The 23,884-nt window shown below is 30.6% G+C and overlaps 8 protein-coding genes across 8 annotated transcripts; 3 read left to right on the top strand and 5 right to left on the bottom strand. All coding sequences in view use genetic code 12, as the record gives it.

The window, feature by feature from the left end:
* Positions 1 to 29: 29 nt before the first annotated feature.
* DFJ63DRAFT_313746 (glutathione reductase) lies at positions 30 to 1,511 on the bottom strand (the record flags this gene model as incomplete). The annotated part of the gene is made up of 1 exon (XM_064906225.1): positions 30 to 1,511. One exon carries the CDS (start codon positions 1,509 to 1,511, stop codon positions 30 to 32), a length of 1,482 nt encoding a protein of 493 aa, XP_064761963.1.
* Positions 1,512 to 2,081: 570 nt separating this feature from the next.
* Positions 2,082 to 3,557, bottom strand: DFJ63DRAFT_322995 (glutathione reductase; the record flags this gene model as incomplete). Its single annotated transcript, XM_064907479.1, has 1 exon — positions 2,082 to 3,557. The coding sequence occupies one exon, from the start codon at positions 3,555 to 3,557 to the stop codon at positions 2,082 to 2,084; it is 1,476 nt and encodes a 491-aa protein (XP_064761962.1).
* A 221-nt stretch (positions 3,558 to 3,778) lies between these two features.
* Positions 3,779 to 5,704, bottom strand: DFJ63DRAFT_164062 (uncharacterized protein). The gene has a single exon (XM_064903686.1). The coding sequence runs from the start codon at positions 5,618 to 5,620 to the stop codon at positions 3,914 to 3,916; it is 1,707 nt and encodes a 568-aa protein (XP_064761961.1). The 5' UTR covers positions 5,621 to 5,704; the 3' UTR covers positions 3,779 to 3,913.
* A 501-nt stretch (positions 5,705 to 6,205) lies between these two features.
* DFJ63DRAFT_319437 (40S ribosomal protein uS17) lies at positions 6,206 to 7,532 on the top strand. Its single transcript, XM_064907059.1, has 2 exons — positions 6,206 to 6,341; positions 6,971 to 7,532. Exons 1-2 carry the CDS (start codon positions 6,297 to 6,299, stop codon positions 7,391 to 7,393), a joined length of 468 nt encoding a protein of 155 aa, XP_064761960.1. The 5' UTR covers positions 6,206 to 6,296; the 3' UTR covers positions 7,394 to 7,532.
* On the bottom strand, positions 7,533 to 8,742 carry DFJ63DRAFT_319424 (glutathione-disulfide reductase). The gene has a single exon (XM_064907058.1). The coding sequence runs from the start codon at positions 8,521 to 8,523 to the stop codon at positions 7,681 to 7,683; it is 843 nt and encodes a 280-aa protein (XP_064761959.1). The 5' UTR covers positions 8,524 to 8,742; the 3' UTR covers positions 7,533 to 7,680.
* A 6,412-nt stretch (positions 8,743 to 15,154) lies between these two features.
* On the top strand, positions 15,155 to 17,548 carry PHO84 (phosphate transporter). The gene has a single exon (XM_064903678.1). It carries the CDS (start codon positions 15,459 to 15,461, stop codon positions 17,127 to 17,129), a length of 1,671 nt encoding a protein of 556 aa, XP_064761958.1. The 5' UTR covers positions 15,155 to 15,458; the 3' UTR covers positions 17,130 to 17,548.
* Positions 17,549 to 20,549: 3,001 nt separating this feature from the next.
* Positions 20,550 to 21,631, top strand: DPP1 (Dpp1p; the record flags this gene model as incomplete). The annotated part of the gene is made up of 2 exons (XM_064905491.1): positions 20,550 to 20,785; positions 20,939 to 21,631. 2 exons carry the CDS (start codon positions 20,550 to 20,552, stop codon positions 21,483 to 21,485), a joined length of 783 nt encoding a protein of 260 aa, XP_064761957.1. The 3' UTR covers positions 21,486 to 21,631.
* A 160-nt stretch (positions 21,632 to 21,791) lies between these two features.
* On the bottom strand, positions 21,792 to 23,751 carry SAM2 (methionine adenosyltransferase). Its single transcript, XM_064903685.1, has one exon. The coding sequence runs from the start codon at positions 23,393 to 23,395 to the stop codon at positions 22,238 to 22,240; it is 1,158 nt and encodes a 385-aa protein (XP_064761956.1). The 5' UTR covers positions 23,396 to 23,751; the 3' UTR covers positions 21,792 to 22,237.
* Positions 23,752 to 23,884: the final 133 nt, after the last annotated feature.

Below are 23,884 nucleotides of genomic sequence, written 5' to 3'. Positions count from 1 at the left end.
TATTTATTTAGAAATTACAAAATATCAATCTAAGTCATTGTAACTATTTCTTCTGCTGCAGTGGGATGGATTGCAACACAATTATCAAAATCCTTTTTAGTAGCTCCCATCTTAATAGCAACTCCAAATCCTTGTAAGATCTCTGAACTTGATTCTCCTACAATATGAAGTCCAATCACTTTCTCAGTTGGTAAGAGACAAACAATGCTATAAGCGGTTGGAGATTTTAAGTCATCACTATCCATCATACCGAAATACATATCGGTGAATTTAGTATTGTAAATTTTGATATTCTGTTTACCATATTTTGCTTCAGCTTCTTTGGTAGATAATCCAATCGATCCAGCTTCTGGATGGGAAAAGATAACTGAAGGGATATTATTGTAGTCTAATTTATCTTTAATATAGATTTCAGGTCCAAATAATCTATTGGATAATCTACGACCAGCAGCAATGGCAACTGGAGTTAATTCAACTTTACCCACAACATCGCCTAATGAAAAGATTTTTGGATTGGCTGTATTTTGGAATTCGTCAGCAATGATTTGTTTCTTTTGGTTAAGTTCAACGCCTGCCAAATCTAATCCAAGATCAACTAAAGATTTTCTTCCAACTGTCCAAATCAATACATCAGCTTCAACTATTTTACCATTTCCTAAATGAACAACCTTCTTACCATCTTTATCGACTTCAACTTTAGTAACTCCTCCTGACAGCTTGTAAATATTAACTCCTAATTTATCAGTATAATAATCAGTAATAGTATGTTGAATCAAATCATCAAATGATCTCAATACAGTATCACCTCTAATAATAAAATGGGTCTCTGTACCAAGACTCTTAAAAACTCCAGAAAATTCAACTCCAATATATCCAGCACCGACAATGGCTACTGATTTTGGTTGATGTTCTAAAGCAAAAAATCCTTCTGATGTAATACCCAATTCACTACCTTGAACACTAGGAGGAATAATAGCTGTACCACCAGTAGCAATTAAAATATGTTTGGCTTGAAATACTAATTTCTCATCCTTTTTATATGATTTACCTTCATCTAAAAATCCAAGTTCTTGATCACCACTCAATGTGACTTCAACATCACCATCTGAATTTATAAATCTTGCAAACCCAAACATATACTCAACCCCTTCTTTAATCAAATTACGTTCATAAATCCCATTCAAATTCTTAACATAAGCATCTCTCTTGACTTTAAACTTTGCCCAATTGAAATCACCATACTTAACTTCATCATCATCATTTTCACTTAAACCATAAGATTTTAAATGATGTCTTCCGTGAGCTGCAGAAGCGGCATACCACATAAGCTTTTTAGGAACACATCCCACATTAACACATGTTCCACCTAATTTTTTAAATTTAGCATCGATAAGTAATACTTTTGCTCCATATTTAGCGGCACGACGAGCTGATGCAACTCCACCGGATCCTCCTCCGATAACTAAATAATCAAAGGATTTAGCAATTATAGGTGTTTTGGTTGGAGCCATTTCTGCAAAATTGACTCGTGGCTATTTCTGGAATGTAAGTGAACTTAGAAAAGGCAATCCTGATATAGAGATGTTCTTTGTTATCTTATCTGAGATTATATAAATGTGTTTGACAAGTGATAATAAAGTATATTTATAATAATTGTTTGAAAAATTACCGCAAAATCCTTATAAAACCCCCCAAAGATAAAATAATGCGGAAGTAACTCAGTTATTCTATGATTGAGATGAAAGGAACGTTAAAACCGCCTGTAACAATGATGATTGGCTCAATGATAAGTTATAATTATAACTAAGTATGTTGTTGGATCCACAATTATAAAACTTTTGGTTATTTTGAAATATAGTAAAGATAATAATGGTTGAATAATTTCCATCGGTCTACTTTGTACCGTTTTGACCCTTTTTGAAATTTAACTTTTCTTGTCGTAAAATTGATTACGAGAATCTCTATTATTTAGCTAATTCAGAAGAAGAAACTTGATAAGGTACTATTACTATCATTATCTACAGGTTGATTATTCCAAGGTAATAAACACATGAATTTAATTAAATTTATCTAAAAAATATCTAAGTCATTGTAACAAGTTCTTCAGCTGAAGTTGGATGTATAGCTACACAATTATCAAAATCTTTCTTAGTAGCACCCATTTTAATAGCTACCCCAAAACCTTGTAAAATTTCAGCACTTGAATCACCAACAATATGAAGACCAACTACTTTTTCTTCAGGCCCATGACAAACGATTCTATAAGCGGTTGGAGATTTTAAATCATCACTTTCCATCATGGAATAATACATAGCCGTGAATTTTGAATTGTATACTTTAATATTTTCTTCACCATATTTTTCTTTGGCTTCTTTGGTAGATAATCCAATTGAACCAGCTTCTGGATGAGAAAAGATTACGGATGGAACATTATCATAATCTAATTTATCTTTAATATAGATTTCAGGTCCAAATAATCTATTGGATAATCTACGACCTGCAGCAATGGCAACTGGAGTTAATTCAACCTTACCCACGACATCACCTAAGGAGAAAATCTTTGGATGAGCAGTTTGTTGATATTCATCAGCAATGATTTGTTTTTTATCATTAATCTTAACTCCAACAATATCTAATCCAATATCAATTAATGATTTTCTACCAACTGTCCAAACTAATTCATCAACTTCAAGAATCTTTCCATTGCCTAAATAAACTTTTTTCTTACCATCTGAAGTGGCTTTAACTTTTGTAACTCCACCTGATTGTTTATATAAATTAACTCCTAATTTATCAGTATAATAATCAGTAATGGTGGTTTGAATTATATCATCAAACGATCTTAAAACCGTATCACCTCTAATAATGAAATGAGTTTCACTACCAAGACTTTGGAATACCCCAGAGAATTCAACTCCAATATATCCAGCACCGACAACAGCTACGGATTTTGGTTGTGTTTCTAAAGCAAAGAATCCATCGGAAGTAATACCTAATTCACTACCTTCAATTTTTGGAGGAATAATGGCAGTACCACCAGTAGCGATTAACACTTTTTTAGAGGAGAATACTAATTTTTCATGTTGTTTAAATGATTTACCTTGTTCTAAGAATGGAATTTCTTGATCTCCAGTTAAAGTAACTTCAACATCACCATCAGAATTTATGAATTTAGCAAACCCATATAAATATTCCACCCCTTCCTTGTTTAAATTATTAGCATAAATACCATTCAATCTCTTGACATAAGCATCTCTCTTAGTTTTAATCAACCCCCAATTGAAATCGCCGAATTTAACTTCTCCATCTTCAGATTCAGATAATAATCCATAAGATTTTAATTGATGTTTTCTATGAGCATTATCAGCAGCATACCACATGATTTTCTTAGGTACACACCCGACATTTACACAAGTCCCACCTAATTGTTCAAATTTAGATTCAATTAACAAGACTTTAGCTCCATATTTAGCAGCTCTACGAGCTGAGGCAACTCCCCCGGATCCACCTCCGATAACTAAATAATCATAATTTTTAATAGGTTGAATTGGAGCCATGGTAACGTTGGAATGGGATAGATGTCGACTGATGGTATTTAATCTGTTTGCAGAGTTTTTCAAGATGGATGAAGAATTCTTAAACATTTATTTATCAATCAGATATGAATGAATTGGATAGATATTAATAATCAATTGAGTGAGTAGCAATAATTGGCCATTGATGGGATTGAGGAGGTGAAAAAAAGTGAGGATTACGAATCAATGCGGGAAAGTGGCGTTTGAAATTTTTACAATTATTGCAAATTGCAAAAAAAAGAATGATTAACCGTTATTACAAATAATATTATTATTAATTATATATTTAGTTACATGAATAGTACATAATTTAAAACATAGTTGGAATAGAATTGAATCTATTCATCACTTCCCATTGTATTAGTGTTATCAGTTGTCAACTTAAGACATCTTCTGAGAAAATTAATCGTATATAAATGGAAATCATCATTAGATTCATCAATAGTATCATCATAAATATTATCATCATCATCGTCAACGTCATTGGTATCTTCTTCTTCATCATCTTCAAGAACTTGACTAGGATGATGATGATGGACATTCTTTAACCGTGAATTATATAAAGTGTCTAATCTTTTATTAATAGTGGTTTGAAATTTACCATATTCAAATTTATTAATATCAAATTCTTCATCACTACTAATACTACTAGTACTACTACTTCTTCTTGTTCTTCTTCTTTTTCTAACATTAGTAGTAGTAGTAGGATTAGACCCATCTTTATTCATTAATTGACTAATTTCAATCCCCATAGTTTTCTTTTCATTCAAAACCAGTTGAACTTCAGATAATTCTCCTAAAAATGCTCGATCTTCTTCTAATAATGAAGATATTTCATCACGATCTTCAAGAAATGTCTTTTGAATATTGGAACTATTATCAAACGATGAATAGATTGAATTATTAGTAATATAATCTTGATTCAAACTATTATTTAATCCAAATAATCGAGTTAAAACTTCTTTCTTTTGCGTGATTTGAATTTGACGTTTAGCATTAAATGTATGAGCTTGAGAAAATACTTTTTCATGATGCATTTGAATATCCCGTTTACTTTCATTTAAAAGTTTTTTTAATTCAATATCAAAACTTTCATCTTTAAATTTGGCATTCTTAAATGCATTGATAATGATTTGTAAATCTCCTCTTGTATATCCTGGAATAGCCTGTATTATATTAGATTTTAATTTATTAGAGTTCTCATTAGTCTTATTATTAGTCTTATCATTATAAATGTCATGTTTTTCTTCAACTTCTTCATTTTCTTCATCATCATCATTATCTTCAGATTCACTTGAATCTCCAAAGATTATATTCTTACTTATTCTTTCAGCTGATTCCCAAGCTTTTATTTGTGATTCTTTAACAGCAGGGGGTAAATGATCCCCATGTTGTAAATCTATCCCATTTGGATAATTGGTATATACGGAATAATCATAACCATTCATATTGATTGGTTTATGAATAATAAAACTTGGAACCGAACGGTTGGGATGACTTTCATCAATATCAGTTTGAGATACAATGGCATTGTTGTTGTTACTATTATGATGGGGATGTTGATTATGATGATGATTACGATTATGATGAGTGAAATCACCATCAATAAACCGTTTCAGGGATTGTTGAAGATTTAAAAGTTTACTCTTTATAGAAGCAGCATTCTTTGAAGTTTTCAGAGGTGGCTGTGATTGTGATTGTGATTGTTGTTGCAGTTTTGAATCTTGATTATTTTGAGGAGGACGATGTTTTTGGAATCTTCGTATATTATTACTAGGAGTACTAATCATTGAAGTTGAAGATGAACTTATAGTTCTTGTGGTGTTATACGCTATGGAGTCATTTGGATGCAAAAACGTTGAATCTAGAATATGATTGGATGGTATTCTATTAGTGGCAGCATTGGTGGTGGTTGTAGTTGTAGTTGTTGTTGCAGCTTGTGAATTGGCGGTTGAATTGAATTTGGGAAGGTTATATTTGGAAGCTATATTACCATTAGCATGATGATTATTATTGTTATTGTTGTTATTATTGGTTGAATTCATTGATATTAGCAATCAAAAGACAAGGATGATTTAATAGGAATAATAATACATAAAACTTGAGACAATATAAAACTGTGTATAATGTTAATTGAAGTGAAACGAATGGGGTATGGTAGGGAAGGAAAGGAGAACAAAATAAGACCAATCAATCAATCAATCAGTTAGTCTATTAGTCTATCAGTCTATGGATTGATGGTCTGGTATGGTATGGTATGGTCTGGATCTGTAAAGAGATAACGATGGTGATATATGAAAGGGGATGATGGTCTAAGATATGAATTTGGTGTAGTTTAAAGCTATTTGTGATATTTATGATAAAAACAATCCACAAAACTGAAAGTAAACACATTGTAGAATGCCTAATTGGGTAATGTTATGTTGAGCTCGTACTATAAGAGTAAGAATTCGAAATAATTGAGAAAAAAGTCAATCACGTGTGGTAGGGTTGCAACCCTCGCACTCATTTTTGTGTGTACCACCCAATTTAATTTCTCATAGTAAAGAAAATTTTGTTAGCGCTTTTTTCTGTTAACTATGGTAGAGGCTCTCACTCTCACTCTGAACCAAACAGTTCTTTAAAAATTTTCATTTTTTTAATTTTAAATAAATCTATTTATTGAAAAAGAAAATTTCATTTAGATATCCTTTTTTAGCATATTAAGTACTTAAGACAAAGATGGCTACTGAATTAACCGTTCAATCTGAAAGAGCTTTCCAAAAGGTTCGTACTAATCAAATCTATATCAACTATTTTAACCCAGAGTGACAGAGTATATGGATGGAGTTTATCCAATCAATCATATCAATGAAAGAAATGTAAATCATGAAATGATATAATGAGTGATAACAAGAAAGTATAACTAAGATGATCATGTTCATATGAATCACAAGCAACTCAAGAAGAAGAAGAACTACCATCAATCAATCATGTAGAAAGATTTATAAATAATGAATGAATTCATCTCATCATGAAAAATCAATCAAAGACAAATCAATAGATAGACCCACAGACAACAAAGTAAAAGTTCAATCAATCAAGAGATCTAACTTTAAAGAATCGATCGAAACTTATCAACTACAATTCCTGAAGTTGAATCATCTTATAATTCAACTATCTAGATTTATTGAAAGAAAATATTTAATATGAATCAATATTCATCAATCCATCTATCCATCCTATCCTAACCATCTATCCATTTTCTAAATCTATTATTGAGCCCATCATACAAATAACAAACAAACACTCATACTCCAACTCCACCTCCAACTCCATAACTCTTTACTTTTCAAAATAGTTGAAAATTTTAACCTTTTTAAAAACCATTAAATACTAACTTTTATTTCTTATAGCAACCACATATCTTTACCAACCCAAAGGCTAAAGCTAACAGAAAAACCAAGAGATGGTTTAAAGAAGTTGGTTTAGGTTTCAAAACCCCAAAGGCTGCTATTGAAGGTACTTATATCGATAAGAAATGTCCATTTGTTGGAACTGTTTCTATCAGAGGTAAGATTTTAACTGGTACTGTTGTTTCAACTAAAATGCATAGAACTATTATCATTAGAAGAGATTACTTACATTATGTTCCAAAATATAATAGATACGAAAAGAGACATAAGAATGTTGCTGCTCATCTTTCTCCAGCTTTCAGAGTTCAAGAAGGTGATGTTGTTACCGTTGGTCAATGTAGACCAATTTCTAAGACTGTTAGATTTAACGTTCTTAAAGTTGCTGCTGCTGCTTCAAAAGCTAAACAATTCTCTAAATTTTAAATAAAATAAAGTTTAGTAAGTCTTTAATATAGCAAATAATAAATCTCCAAAAAAAAATATTTAATTTTACATATTTTACTCTTTCTTTAATGTTACATTAGTTAAATATAAAAATAAACTTATATATACTTATAATATCATCGTCAAACTCGTAATAGTGTTTCCATTTTTAAAAAATATTTGTATTACTGATATATATATAAAAGACATTGTAAATCAATCTATAAAAATAACCCTTTACTTAAGCATTTGAAGGTGCATTATTCTTTTTAACTGATATTTTTGAATTACCCCCATTTTTGAATTGATTGAGCTAATAAACCATCTTTATGTAATTTAATAAAATCATCAGCTCCACCTCTACTTTCTAATGATGCACCTACTAAAACATTAGGTACAGTGGCTCTACCGGTAACTTCAGCTAAATGAGCTTGTAATTCAGCTCCATTGACATGTTTATCTAATTCAACCACATAATATTTTGGAGAAATATCATAATTATCAGCTAATAATGACTTGATACGTTTGGAGTATGGACAATAAGTTTTGGAAAAGATAATCATTGGAGCAAGTGATCTAATTTCTAATAAAGCTTTAGCAGGATCGAATTTACCTGATGGACTTGAAGCAGCTGAAGCAGCAGATACTGATGGTGAATCAACAATTTTAACATTACTATCTTCAACATCATTTGAAGATGAAGAGGAGGATTTACCTTTACCAACAGTATTAGAACTGGCCCCACCTTTAACGGGGATGATTTCATCTTCTTCATCAATGACAATATTACTTGAAGATGATGATGATGAACCTAATTTTGAAATTTGTTGATTAATAGCTTCATCTTGTTTATCATTATTTTTCGATTCAATCAAATTAGAAATCTTATTAGGGGTATTTGGATTATTCTTTTTAGAATCAACCACCGCATTTGGTGAAACAATTTGATTTGTTGTTGATAATTTATTAATCGAACTTAAATCAAGATCATCGGAAGATTTATTAATATTGGTGGAGTCAGAACCTTCCGAAACCACTAAATCTCCAACACTGGAGTTATACAAGATGAAGATCAAAGTAAGGACAAACGCAGCTAATGCCACTACTCTGAGTTGTCTTGTATTGACCATTATGGAAGGGTATATGTGTTATAAGGGAGGGGGGTTGGGGGGAATTTAGTTTTGATGGGGTGAAGTGGATGAATTGACTAGCGTAATGAAAACGGGATAACGAAAGAATATATTATTTCACAGATCAGTTGAATGAATTAATGAAAAGATCAGAATATAGTTAACTTGATGATAAAAGGGTAGAAAGAAGAAGGATATATATATAGTTTGATTTAGATTCCTTCCTTATTAATATACGAATTAAATTTACACTTTTTAACTTTCACTCTGTTCATAAATTATGGTTTCTGAACAAAGTACACTCCCACAAAAATACACGCTCTTTTTTTTTTTGGGCGTGTCTTCGTGTCTAATATTAGATTCAAATATTACACATCATCATACTTACAAATAATGAAGGAGTAGATGGATGGATGAATGAATGAGTGAACGTAAGTACACAAGTAGAAGATAATAACACGTATGTTAACGGTTATGAGAAAAGATATATCCTTCACTTACTAATCAACAAAAATCTTACATAATAAAGATTAGATCTTTGGACTGCTGTAGATAAATAAATAAATAATATTGTGTATAAGAATGAATGGTTTAAAAATAAGGGATATATTTTTTTTATTAACTACATCACGTGTGAATTGGTCATGTGATCTGGAATTTATAACAGTTTACCGAGCTTTTTTTAAAAAAAAACCTTCAATAATTAAAAGTTTATTGCGAAAATTGGGTCAAATTATAATTATTAACCTTAAAATAGAATTTATTGAATTATTCTAATGATTGATTTCTTGATTAAATTTAAAAATTGTTAGCTCACTCTATAAACTTTGTTTTTAAAGTTAAGTTAAACCTGGAATTAAGAAAGAAAGGTCTAATCTAATTTATTAGTACTTAGACCTAGGGAAGCTTAACTGTACTTAAAAATCAGATAACGAATGAACTACTTCGATTCAATCCAATTGTTTTATCATGTACCCCTATTCTTAAAGGCTTTCAAACTACTATACAATCATGATATACGAACCTAATCAATCTGACGATTATTTTTTACTATTCAAATTCAAAATATTTCTGATTCATTTTAACACATTCCAGCAGTATTTTTTAACCCATACTCTTTCAACTCAGACAGTTTACTACCATTAGGGAGATTTATCTCTCAATCAGTTCAGTCACACGACTCAAGCTTTTTATTTTTATCCCGCCAAGATAGTTAAAAATAAATTATTTTCTGAATTTGTTTATTTTTTTTTTTTTGAATTTTTTTTTGGATTTTCATATTTGTGGAGCTTTTTTATGATTGTAATAATATATGTCCTTTGTAGTGGTAATTTATTATTAAATTAGAATTAGGGGGCAAAAATATTAAATTATTTTGAATTGAAATACAGCAGGTATAATTTGAATTGTTTTGCTTATACTTATTGGTCTGGAACGACGGTCATCATCAAATTCATTATCCCCTTACAAAGTTGTTTCAAACCACTGATATAATATAATGGACCACTTTAAATATTTTCTACTCAGAGCTTATAATGAGAGGGGGGTCAAGGAGAAATTAGTTCAACCACATTCATCAAACCAAAAAAATATAAATATTAATATAAATCAAAATAAAATAAAAACAATTAAACTTTACGAAAACCAATGAAAGGTATTATCCTAATTTGGTATTCTCCCATTTCGAGGAAAATTAATTGAAAACAAAACTGATCAACCCATTCTAAGCGAATACAATAGACACATCATTAAATCAGACATTTAATCCCCATTTGAATTAACCAATAACTAAGATATAACTGAATTATTCAAAAGCATTAATTAAAAAATAAGATTCAAAAATATGCAAACCATATCCTCTATAATGATTAAAAGTTGCTTGAATTGGTTTATTAAAAGAGACAAACCTCATAAATTAAAATCCAAATTGAGTTCAATAAGAAAAAAAAAAAGCCCAAACAAACCAAAAAACTATAATTTAACGGTTTTATGCAACTTTCTCCTTGAAATTTAAAACTCACACGCCAACTAACTCAATTAAGTTAACCCTCGTGTGCCAAATAAATTTAAATTTGATAATTATCAAAAATTGTATTTTTTTTAATTCTTATGTGAAGCACACCCAGCGAGGATCAAAAAAAAAAAAAAAGACAATTAAAAATTAAATAAGACAATAATTTCCATTTTCATTTCTTTTTTTTAATTTTTAATTTTTTTAATTTTTTTAATGTTTTTTTTTATTTTTTATTTTTTTATTTATTTTTTGAGTTAATAATAATATTTTTGGTATACTATCGATTGTTTCCTGCATGCAGGCGAGAGATTCCTGATGTAGTAAGAGATAGCATGGGGAACCAACTCTAAATAATTTTAGGCTTTTTTTATATAGGTTTACATGATAGATAAATTACCGGGAACCTAGCCATCAGCAGTGGGTTTCTTATTTGAAATAGTCATATACAGAACGATACGACTCCATAGATGTTCCATGTTAATCTAAAAAATACTATTTTACAATGGAGAAGACATTATTTCCATATGGATAATTATTAGATTAATTTCAGTATTGTAAAAAAAGAAATGAACTGATGAGATGAGAATTGCGATGGAAATTCTAATTGAGGTAGTAATTGATGCGTTGCCACAAATGAATTTTAAAGTTGTTTGTCTGACTTGAATAAACTAATGGTAGATCGAATCAGTTGAATCATGTAGTTGGAAGTAAATTTCCACGTTCATCATAATTCAATTAAAAACCTAGATTTGGTTGAGCCATTATCTGATAACTAAGTCAATTGATTTAAGGCATTTTGATTATTTTGATTAATAATAGTTAGCATGAAATAGATGGCCATACATTTCCTTGAATCAATATCCGTTATACAGCCATTAAACTTACCTTTATCGTTTCTGTCTGGTTAACTTCTCTTCTCTTCTCTTCCTTCTGATAATTCCATTTTGTGTATACTTTCTAAAAAGCTGGCAACATCAAATTATAAATGATTCCAAAAATTTTAGCCTAATTGTAGCAATTGAGTTAGGAAAGTGATATTGCAACCACCAAAAAACCTTCTCTCATCAATTGATTGGAATTGACAATGGCGGATTTTCTAATGGATATATGTTCGGCATCTAACCATCGTTCTTTCCCCATTTCTGGCTATAGCTCTTACTAGTGTCATCTCATCTCATCTAAACTTTCTCCATATGACGATTACAAGGGAATCTAACATAAAAAATAACGAAAATAGAAGCATTTAAAAATAAATCAAATGTAAAAATAAAAAAAAAAAAACCAACTCATAATTAACAATTCGTACCGTATACTCCAAATTTTAGTTATTGTATGAGAATACTGCAAAGGAAAATTACGATGTGCCAAAAAAAAAAAAAAAAAAAAAAAATGAATTAAAAAAAAAAAGAGTATGTTTAATTCCCTTATACTTTAAAATATAATTGTTTACTATGGAAGATAATCTGATTTAAATTGATACACGTGGGTCGTGCGATCTATCCATAAACGTGGGCCCTCTCGAAAAAATATTTTTTAAGGATTTATATTTTCTTTTTTTAGGTTGCATTGTATTTTTTTTTTTTTTTTTGTTAATTGCAGCACCTCCAGCCAAGGAAATGTTGCGAAAATTCGAGGTACACGTGGGGTGTACTCTACTGTGCATGGTTAAAAATTTTAGTGTGAAAAATGGATTTCAACGGTAATTTTTGAAATATTGTTTGATAGATTTCTGCCTAAATTTAGCGACTCAATTCTCCCTAGAGTTAACAAATTTGTTTAGCCTTACCAAACGATTTTAATATTTCATAAACTTTGGTCCATATTTCATAAACCCCCTAAATTTGCTTTATGCTCACTTCGATTTAAATTTTAGAGATATTTTCTAAACACCACAGACCTGCAAATAAATTTCACAACTATCATCATTGTAAGTTAATAGTATCGTGACGATTGATGTAAGTCTTAATAACCCAATGGATTACCATTTACGAAGTTTTGTTCTAGATGTTATTCAAAATCATACAATATAGACATATATGTAGTTAGGTTTTGCACCTAACGAAAAATAAAAAAATTATTAAATGGATTTAGTGAGAGTGACAGTAAGTTAGCGAAATAAGCTGTCACCATTGAAATCATTGTATGATAATACGAGATTAACCTTGTTGCAAGGAGTTTGCCATGATAAATAACATTAGCCCCCAAGCCTTTTGTTTGTCAAGCATTTTTTTTTTCGTGTTGTAGATATTACAGCGATCTCTATTTTTCTTATCTCTAAAAGCTTTGTTTCTTCGTCGACATTAGTTGTAAGTATAAAATGATCTTGAAAGAACCTCTTGATCAAATCTACAAATAAAAATTCAGTTGAAAACTGGTGATTTAGATTTTAAGTATAGGTTTGAAGTAACAATATAACCAAAGTACCAAAAAAAAGAAAAACAGCTAACAATAATTAAAAATAATTATTAATTTACATGATTATTCAAAACGGCCGCTAGGACTAATTACTGTCTAGGGAGAATGAAAAAGAAGAAATCACAAATGTATAATCAAAATAATATGTGGTTCTAGGCCAATACACAAAACTCACTAATAAAAAAAATATAAAGTTGATTAGCTCACCATGACATGGACAGGGATCTACCACTACCACCGATTATCAAAAAAGAAGCTCCCGCTGCCTTCTAGAGACCAATAAACTTAGTGAAGTGATGGGGGTGGAGGGGAGATTTACGTCAATGTTATAATGATTTATTCAACCTACACCCCATATTATTCTAGATAAAGTATTAAACTAAACTATACAGAAAATAACCCAAAAGTCAAAAATAGTGATAGTTGTAAAGTCATTTAAAGCTTAAAATAATCGTATGCATATATTCATCCTAAACCATCAAAAAGTGTCTGAATTTACATTCAAAGTGGTAATAACACCGAAGATGAAAAAGGTTATAACATCACTAATATTATACTGCAAAACATCAAAAAAAGTGAAAGAAGAAACGAAAATACCAATCCGCCGAAATTGGATGCCGCCTAAATCTTTAGAATATGTACATTAATTTCAAGCAGTATGAATGAAGTAACCTGTAGTTGCTTAAATACGGAATTGAGATTTAATCATCTAAGCATATTTCAAACAAAGAATCCAGTTCATAACTACAATATCCCTGCTTAGTTTATTTCATCAACATTATTTTTTTTTTGGACTTGCCATACTCGTCTACCTGTACTGTATTAGATTTATCCATGTATTATAGGGCACAATCTGTATTACCAATCAAACTAGAACAATGGGCACTGAGCAATATTTTTAATGCTTAAAGAATTAGGATGTTAACGGCGGCTTTGTTTATTCATGTTAGTTTCTTTTTATTTTATTTTTATTTTTATTTTTATCTTTATTTTTACCTTTTTTTTATTTTTGTCTTTTTTGTCTTTTCTGTCTTTTCTTTTCTTTTTTTTTTAATATCTAGTTTAAACCTTTTGACTGAATTTCCTCTAAAGCACAGTTAGTGGAGTAAATACTGGATTTATGGAAAAGTGGAGAGATAAAGTTTTACTGATAACTTAAATATTGTCTGAAGTCTCAGTTAATTCATTTATAAGCACTAAGGCAATGGACCAGTTCACATTAACTTACATGAATTAATTGATGCTTAATAGTCGATCAAGTATTTTTTGTTTTGGTTTAGCTTGTTTTGAGGTTTGTTTTGGTTTGGTTTGAATTTACCTCATCTCTGGGTAATTAAAATCAAATTACAGGGCTGCCATGGTTTAACTGTATGGAAGCAGACAAAAATTGATAATTTTATGATATTATTTTTAATAAATCCAATAAACGTTTTTGCAAATACATAATTTGAAAGTTGCCATTAAAAAAAAAAAGAAACCAAAAACAGTCAAGGGGGGGGGGCCACGGGACCTATTTTCAATATCTTTTTTAAAGTGCAATTTATTTAATTCCATTTCTGTTTAGGCTTTTTTTTATTTTTCGTTGATTTATCCAGCAAGTGGCGGACACTAAACATTACGTAGTAAGTTTGTATGATTTTTTTGGTACGCAGGGCAATATACTACGGTGTTTAATGTCTGGTAAATATTTTTAATAGAGCGTAAGGGAGGAATAGCGGGAGATTTACCGATGGAGAATAATGTAAGCTCCATTTTCCTTATCGCAGTAACTATTTGACAGGTGGACAAGAATTCTCGTCATTCAGTCTAGAAGCTTAGTTTACTATACATCTCTTGGTAGGGGCTACTATCATCAACAAAATAGAAGGAAAAACAAGTCAATTGATCTATACAAGAAAAATAAAAAAAAGCTTGTAACGACTTCAATTGAAATCTGATAGAATTTCAAAAAAACTTAAACGTTCTGGCTAATGTGATATAAAAATTAAGTTCAGCGCTAGGGAACACGCTAAGAACCTACCGCTAAAAAGAATATAGAATACCATAATTGTCTGCGAATCTAAGTTATTGAGCAGAGCCAGTACTTCTTTAATCCAAAAAAAATAAAAAAAAGAAATAGTAATTGGTAAGGCAATTTTGTCTTTTTGGATTTTTTTTTTTTTTTTTTTTTTTTAGAAATTCTTTTTTTTTTTCTTTTCTGGTAATTTTCATGCATGAAATTTATAAAAAAAAAAAGAAAGTTAAAAAATAATTATTTCGAGTGCAATTAAAAAAAATAATAATATCAGACACTAAGGAAGAGCACATCGCTCTCTATCTACAAAATAGTTAACTATAAGGTTTGTTAGGACAAACGATTATTCCCTTTATTTCAAACTTATGATATAAATATACTGCAAATTTCCCAGATTTAAAAAAATTTATTTAGTTTCAATTCCTTTTTATATTCCTTTTATTCTTTTCTATATCATCAGTTTCATAGATCAATTGCAGTTTATTTATCAAAATGGCTACTACTACTGAAAACGTTATCAACGAGGAATACCACGAAAATAATTTCGGTGGTAAAACCGCCTTCAAGGATTATATTGGTAAATTCGCCCATATTGAAGATCCATTAGAAAGAAGAAGATTAGCTTTAGAAGAAATTGATCATCAAGGTTTTGGATGGACTCAAGTTAAGATGATTATGATTGCCGGTGTTGGTTTCATGACCGATTCTTACGATATTTTCGCTATTAATTTAGGTACTACTATGTTGTCCTATGTTTTCTGGAAAGGTTCTATGCCAGCTTCTACTACTACTTTAATTAAGGTTACTACTTCTGTTGGTACTGTCATTGGTCAGGTTGGTTTTGGTATGTCTGCCGATTTCTTCGGTCGTAAGAAGATTTATGGTTTAGAATTGATTGTTATTATTTGTGCTACTATTTTTCAATGTTCAGTTGGTCAATCTCCAGCTATTAACTTCGTTGCTATTTTCTCCACTTTAAGAATTATTATGGGTATTGGTATTGGTGGTGATTATCCATTATCTTCCATTATCTCATCTGAATTTTCTACTACCAAATGGAGAGGTGCTATTATGGCTGCTGTTTTCTCTAATCAAGGTTTAGGTCAATTATTAGGTGGTATTGTTGCGGTTGTTGTTGTTGCTGCTTACAAGGACGATTTAGTATTCGCTACCAAAGGTTCTGAATGTGTTGGTAGATGTTTAAAAGCTAACGATCAAATGTGGAGAATCTTAATCGGTTTCGGTTGTGTCCCAGGTTGTATTGCTTTATACTATAGATTAACTATTGCCGAATCTCCAAGATATTCTTTAGATGTCAATGAACATGACACCTTAGAAAAAGTTGCTGATGCTGAAGCTGCCATTGCTAACGAAGCTCATGAAATTGTTGCTCCAAAAGCTTCCTTAAAAGATTTCTGGGGTCATTTTGGTCAATGGAGATATGGTAAAATTTTACTTGGTACCGCCGGTTCATGGTTCATGTTAGATGTTGCTTACTATGGTCTTAACTTGAATACTGCTACTATTTTGCAAACTATCGGTTACGCTGGTTCTGCCAATGTTTACGAAAAATTATACGATTCTGCTGTTGGTAATTTAATTTTAGTCTGTGCCGGTGCTTTACCAGGTTACTGGGCAACTATTGCTACTGTCGATACCGTCGGTAGAAAGCCAATTCAATTATTAGGTTTCACCATGTTAACCATCTTATTATGTGTTTTCGGGTTTGCTTACCACAGATTAACTGAAGGAGGTAAATTAGGTGTTTATATTGTTGCTCAATTTTTCCAAAATTTCGGTCCAAACTCTACTACTTTCATCATTCCAGGTGAAGTTTTCCCAACCAGATACAGATCCACTGCTCATGGTTTATCTGCTGCTTCCGGTAAAGTTGGTGCCATTGTTGCTCAAACCGCTTTAGGAACGTTAGTTAACAGAGGTTGTGCTGCTGATGATGCTAACTGTTGGTTACCACATGTCTTAGAAATCTTTGCCTTATTCATGTTATTAGGTATTGGTACGACTTTATTAATCCCAGAAACCAAGAGAATGACTTTAGAAGAAATTTGTGAAAAATACCATGGTGAACTTGATGCCACCAAATTGGTTAAAGATAGATATGCTACTCAAGAAGAATCTTATGATTCTGAAGAAAAGCAATAAGCTAATTAGCTCTCGTCTATTTTTTACATTCCCCCCTTTCCTTCTTCATGTCAAATACATTTAAGTGATTTATAAGTTTCTATTTCTTAATATAATAATTTTACTAATAATAATCTAATAATACATTCATTATTATATTTTTCAATTATATCGATGTAACTATTAGTTATTGTAATTAGTTTATGTTAAATTATAGCAGATCAGTTTTCTTTATTTTCTTTATTTTCTTTATGGTTTTTATTTAATAATACAGTGTTTAATAGTTTTTCTATTTTTGAAAAATGGTTGTCGTTCGATTGAAATTGAATTGAATTAAACCAAGTCAGATCAATCGCTTGACAACTTAGTTTTCATCTGTTCATTCGTTTATATATATAGAGGTTTACAAATATAATATTATTTGTGATAATTGATATTATTTACACATTGTAGTTTTAAAATTTTTAAATTTCTGAATCAAACAAAGAGGAGGAAACAGATAAAGATAAGAGAAAATGAAAAAATTGTAAAATTTTAATATTTATTTTTATTTTTATTTTTATTTTTAGGTAAGTTTAATAATATACATAACTGTTTTCCCACGAGGATTAATGAAAACTTTCATTACCTTAACCCGAAATGCATTGACTAAAACAAGCATGAGAATATCCATCAAAGATAAGGTTCATCTGTAACTTGTGCCCTACAAATAATAATATAATAATGATTATTATTAGTGGAGCGATTTATTTTGCAAGTGTAGCAAGGTCGGGGAGATATGAAGATAATTTAAGGTAAGAAATCAGAAAAAGTACAACTACGTATACGCTAATCAATAAATTGAAATTGAAATTTGCATTTGAATTCAATTTATTTATACATTATTGCTGTCAAATGTATTATGTAAATGTAACCCATTCCAGGTTTGAAAATCCACCTTCATCTGCCGTCCACTTGTGTTCGTTGCATTATGATATCGGGCAATTGAATGAAGGAGAAGAATATAGTTAAAAGGTTAATAGCCCCTTAACCATTATCAATTTCTCATTTTCTCCTTCTTCAACAACTTTCTCTGTTTTAAATTGGTAACATATTGAATCAATTTACGAACTAAGATCCAATTAACTGAGTTATTGCTTATTGCTTTACATGATAACCTTTATTATTTAACTTAACAATAAATAATAAATTATACAATAGGAAATAATAAAGTGGTTAAAATATCAAATGAAAATGAAAAAAGAAAAAGAGAGAGAGAGAGAGGATAATAAAGCCTAAATTTTAAGTGGTTACTGAGAAAATTTGAAGTTTTAGCTCATAATTTCTTACCACTTGCCTCGCTAGACTATGAATTTTATTGCTAATCTTAGATCAGACCAATTGACCAGGGTCGCTCCTACTAATAAAGTTTGATCAGAGGACAATAAGGCGACAACAACAATAACATCAGGTAGCAATTGTCTGATAGTGAGGGATTAGTGAATAATTTTTGAGCCTCCTTCCATCCTCCCTAACAAATCTTACGATCGCTATGGTAGATAATCTATAGGGGAATATTTATTCATGGATGATATGTTAATTTTTTGTTTTGGAGGAGAGGTTTAGGGAGGAGAAACTGTAGTGTAGTTAGCAGCAATGGGTAATGATATTTCAGTAGTTATTGTTTATTTTTAATTTCGTCATTTTTAATTTAATTTTGTTTATTTTTATTATTATTTATTATTTATTATTATTGAATTCGTTTATATTACATCAATTGATTTACTATTTAATTTGACACACAACCCTCCATGAACACTATTTGAAAAACGTTTTATGTTATGAAGGAATAATACAATTAATTGGCTCATAGCTAATTGAATAGCCGAACACTAGCTGAATATACAAAACCAAACCATCAATTACATATTCAATGGCTGTTACACGAGGAGTTCTATCCCTAAAATTTATGAAACACAAAAGTTACCATCTCGTTGAATGGCGTTAACTCATAAAGTAGCGAATATATATAGTAATACGCAAGATAATAATAATAATAATAATTAATATCTCGTAGTAGTGAAAATTTTTAAACAAGGCACATGGGTCAATCGGTTCGTGGGGGAAGGAGAGAGGAAGGTGATTAGCCCAACTTTAAAATTACTAGTTTTAACAGGCTGGTGAAACTTTTTTAATGTAATTAAGCCCAGGCAGCAGAAAAATAATAATCAGACACTTTAATCAGAAGCAGACACAAGACAAAAAATTTGATTTGATGTCTGATTTTTGTTTCTATTTTTCTTGTTTAGGTTTTATATGCGAGGGTAAAATAATCTCCCTAGCTGCCACTGAGTACTACTTTTCAGCCAGTAATTTCATATTTAGCCAGTTATTTCGCCGACCATTGTCAATCAATTCATCATTAGATTAACTATTAATTCGAATATTAAAGTTATAATCTTACTTACTTCCTTTAGTTAAATTGAAATTTCCCTGTACCTTTAATATTTTGTTTTTCTCTCTCTCTCTTTAGCTTAACCACCATCCCCACATATTTTTCCCAATTAGATCCACTGTCCTATGAAATTTTCGATTTTTAATTATTCTTAAAACTTTATTATATTGAGTTACTACATGTTCATATACATATTAACTTTTCAGTTTAAGAACGTAAATCATCTTTGAGGATTGTTCGTATTTTAAATGTTTAATCAGTGGGGAATCACCAATAGTATATGGTAACAAGAAGAAAAAGAGAGAGAAATAAATAACCATTTCCTGCATATAAACAACACATCATTTTTGGAAAAGAATTTTTTTTTGACCTAACGGTTTAAAGAATAAATGATGATTTAAGGTAGTGAAATATGCAGCAAAAGAATCGATGATACAATCAGGCTTAATGCTTGGTCTAGGTCTGGGTCTAGTTCCTACATCAAGGGTCTCGTCCTTGTGTTACACCCCCATTCATTGAAGAAGCCGTGTCCTATTAAGAAACAAGAAGAGGTTGACTGGCGAAGCGCTTCCTAATTGGGAAGGAAGGTCCGGTTCCAGGCCCTACCGGAGGAATCAATCAATTTTGTAACTCAACTATGTCGCTAAATGGGGGAATGGATATAATTAGAAAGTGACAAACTTGAAAAGGCGGAGATGACTAAGGGATGAGTCTTGATTATAAGAAGAAGACTATATAAGTATCACCAAAATGAATCATCAAACGATACCAAGTAAACTCCATTCAATTGAACTAAACAGCTAAAAAAAAAATTCTTCCTTTTTCTTTTGGGTGCCATTTTTTTGTTAACAGATTTCCTAATTAGTATTGATTTTGCGGATCTGACAATCAAACCAAAATCAAACAAGCCAAACCAAAAAAATAAAACGTGTAGCAATATTATCATATTTACACATCCATCAACCATCAATTGAAAGCCACAAGTCAGGGTCAAAGTCACTTAAACGATGAAGTTATATTTTTCGTCGGATAAGTTTAAGAAATTCATTCCTGATTGGATCACCATAGTGGTATTAATCATTATATTCTTTAATGTATTAGAAACTGCACCACCATTCACAAGACAATTTTCCATTAATGATTCAAGAATTTCTCATCCATTTGCCAAACAAGAAAGATTTACTGATAATGAGTTATATTTATGGAGTTTGATCGTTCCTTCTATTTTAGTATCACTTATATCGTTGATTCATTCACCAGTTATAATAACATCAAATTCAATCACTACAAATAATGGATCTCCAGAATCTACTGATAAGGATAAAACCAGTATCTCTATGGCATCTTCCACTTCCACCACCACAATAACAACCACAACAACTACTACCACTACCAGCTCATTCTTTGATAAATTACACCTTCTACAAGTATCCAACGTAGGATTATGGTTCAGTGTTGTCTTTGCAGCAGTATTAACTGATATTTTGAAATGTTGGATTGGAAATCCCAGACCTGATTTCCTTAGTAGATGTGGACCAAAAGCATCTACTCCAATTGACGTTCTTGTCGATATAGATTGTTGTACCCTGCCATTGGGTCCAATGTATCTTATGGATGGAATGAAATCAACTCCATCCGGTCATTCTTCAATGTCATTTGCAGGATTATTATATCTTTCATTCTGGTTATTTGGTCAATTCAAAGTATTATCAAAGGGCGCTACTCCTCATAAATTCATATCTAATTTATATCTTTATTTGGCCTTCTCGTTACCGGTATTATTTGCTAGTTATATTGCCTTAAGTAGGACTCAAGATTATAGACATCATTTCTTTGATGTTGGGTTTGGATCCTTGATTGGGATTGTGATGGCTTATTTCAGTTATTTCAAGTATTTTAATGCTTTATTTGATGTGAATAGTCATTTACCCATTGATTATTAGAATGGTGATTAGTTTGTGATTTATAGTTTGTTTGTTTGATTTTTTTTTGTTTGTTCTGTTTATAGAGTTGATATTTTCTTATCAACTATCAACCCACCATAGAATACATATACCTAATATTTATCATTTCTACAATGACATAAACTACAACTATTATCAATTCAATTCTAAAAAACACGTAATGTATAATCTTTCTATATGCAAATATCTAAAGTGCTCTATATCCAAAAAAAAAAAGAAAAAAAAGAAAAATCAAAAAAAAATTTTAGTTCTAATAACCTTAATTGTCCGTTGAGGACCCCAAATGCAATAAAAAAACTCTATCCTTTATCAAAACGATAAATAAGTTGTGTGTGTTGTGATGATGATGATTTTGAAAAAGTACAAAATGTAGTAGTAATTAATAATAGAAAAAAAGAAGAAAGAAAAGTAAGTTGGAAGCCAAAAAATGATCTAGCAAATAGTAATAAAAAAAAAGTGAGTTGTATTAATTTTTAAGAAACAACGAGTTGAGCATTGAATCTTTAGATTGTGAATATTATAATTCATGTGAGTCATTTCATTACATTAGTCATTAAGTATTATAATTTTTTCTTATCTTTCTCAAACCAAGGGATTGGAAAGCTTTAACAAAACAATAATAATAATAGTGATAATAAAAAAAGGGAAGGGAGGGAGGAAAGGAGGAGATAGGGAGTTTAAAATTGAAAACTCAACCTATTAAATCAAAACTTTCAAGTCATAGGTTTAACTTAAAATTTTAATTTTTTTGGTTGTTCCCAAGTGTTTTCTTGATTGGTGAAATGACCATAAGAAGCAGTCTTTAAATAGATTGGTCTAGCCAAGTCTAATTCTTTAACAATAACACCAGGTCTTAAATCGAAATTCTTTTTGATGATAGCAACTAATTCATCAGAAGTATAACTGGAAGTACCATAAGTATCAACATAAATACTTAAAGGTTCAGCAACACCAATAGCATAAGAGAATTGAACTAAAGCTCTTCTAGCTAAACCAGCATTAACTAAAGATTTAGCAACCCATCTAGCAGCATAAGCAGCAGATCTATCAACTTTAGAGAAATCTTTACCAGAGAAAGCACCACCACCATGAGCACCCCAACCACCATAAGTATCAACAATGATTTTTCTACCGGTAACACCAGCATCACCTTGAGGACCACCAATAACAAATCTACCAGATGGTTGAATGTGATAAACGGTTCTTTCATCTAATAAATGTTCTGGAATAACATGTTTAACAATATGTTTAATAATTTCTTCTCTTAAATCTTCAGTTGAAATATAATCAGCATGTTGAGTAGAGATAACAACGGTATCAACTCTTTTTGGAACCACAGCACCACCATCTTTCTCATATTCAATGGTAACTTGAGTTTTAGTATCAGGTCTTAACCAAGGTAAAGCACCAGATCTTCTAGCAGAAGCTAAAGCAGCATTTAATTTATGAGCTAATAAAATAGTTAAAGGTAATTTTTCATCAGTTTCATCAGTAGCATAACCAAACATAATACCTTGATCACCAGCACCTAATTCTTCTAAAGCTTTTTCATAATGTAAACCTTGAGCAATATCAGGAGATTGTTGTTCAATAGCAACTAAAACATTACAAGTTTTATAATCAAACCCCTTTTCACTATCATCATAACCAATATGTTTAATAGTATCTCTAATAACTTTTTGGAAATCAACTTGAGCTTTGGTAGTGATTTCACCGAAAACCATAATCATACCAGTTTTAGCAGCGGTTTCACAAGCAACTTTAGATAAAGGATCGACAGCTAAACAAGCATCTAAAATAGCATCAGACACTTGATCACAAATCTTATCAGGGTGACCTTCACCGACGGATTCAGAAGTGAAAAAAAAAGTTTCTTTGGCAGCAGTCATTATAGGGAAGAACTGGATATATGTTAATCAGAGATGACTTAAACTAGGGAAGTTAAGTTAATGGATCGATTGACAAAGTAAGAAGAAGAAGAAAGAAGAAAGAAGAAGAAAGATTGTAAAAAAAATTTCGTCTTCCTCATTTTCAAATTTAGATTTGTTGAAAAATTTGGGTGATATTTATATAACACATATAATTAACGCTATCAATCAACACACACGCTTCCAAATTAAGTCAGAATTTTTTTTTTTCTTTTGGTTTTGGCGAAGAGCCACAATATATTTTTGTTCAGTAGTTAACGACCGTTTAGCTGCTTAATTTCTTTTTTTTGACTCGTGGGTTAATTCTCATAGTTAAGGTATATACAGGACTATACGATAGCACACGTGACTCGGTCAAATATATATAAATATAAAAATGCATGTGAAAAAACAAAACAAATAAGTTGGGTTCCCAAGATCTCTGATCCTGTATATTAGGGGATCATGTGA

This window comes from Scheffersomyces coipomensis (genome assembly GCF_036884675.1).
Source record: "Scheffersomyces coipomensis strain NRRL Y-17651 chromosome Unknown DFJ63scaffold_4, whole genome shotgun sequence".
In the NCBI taxonomy this organism is placed as follows: Eukaryota; Fungi; Ascomycota; class Pichiomycetes; order Serinales; family Debaryomycetaceae; genus Scheffersomyces; species Scheffersomyces coipomensis.
Note: the sequence above shows the minus strand (reverse complement) of the source record. Positions and strands in the feature narration are given on the sequence as shown.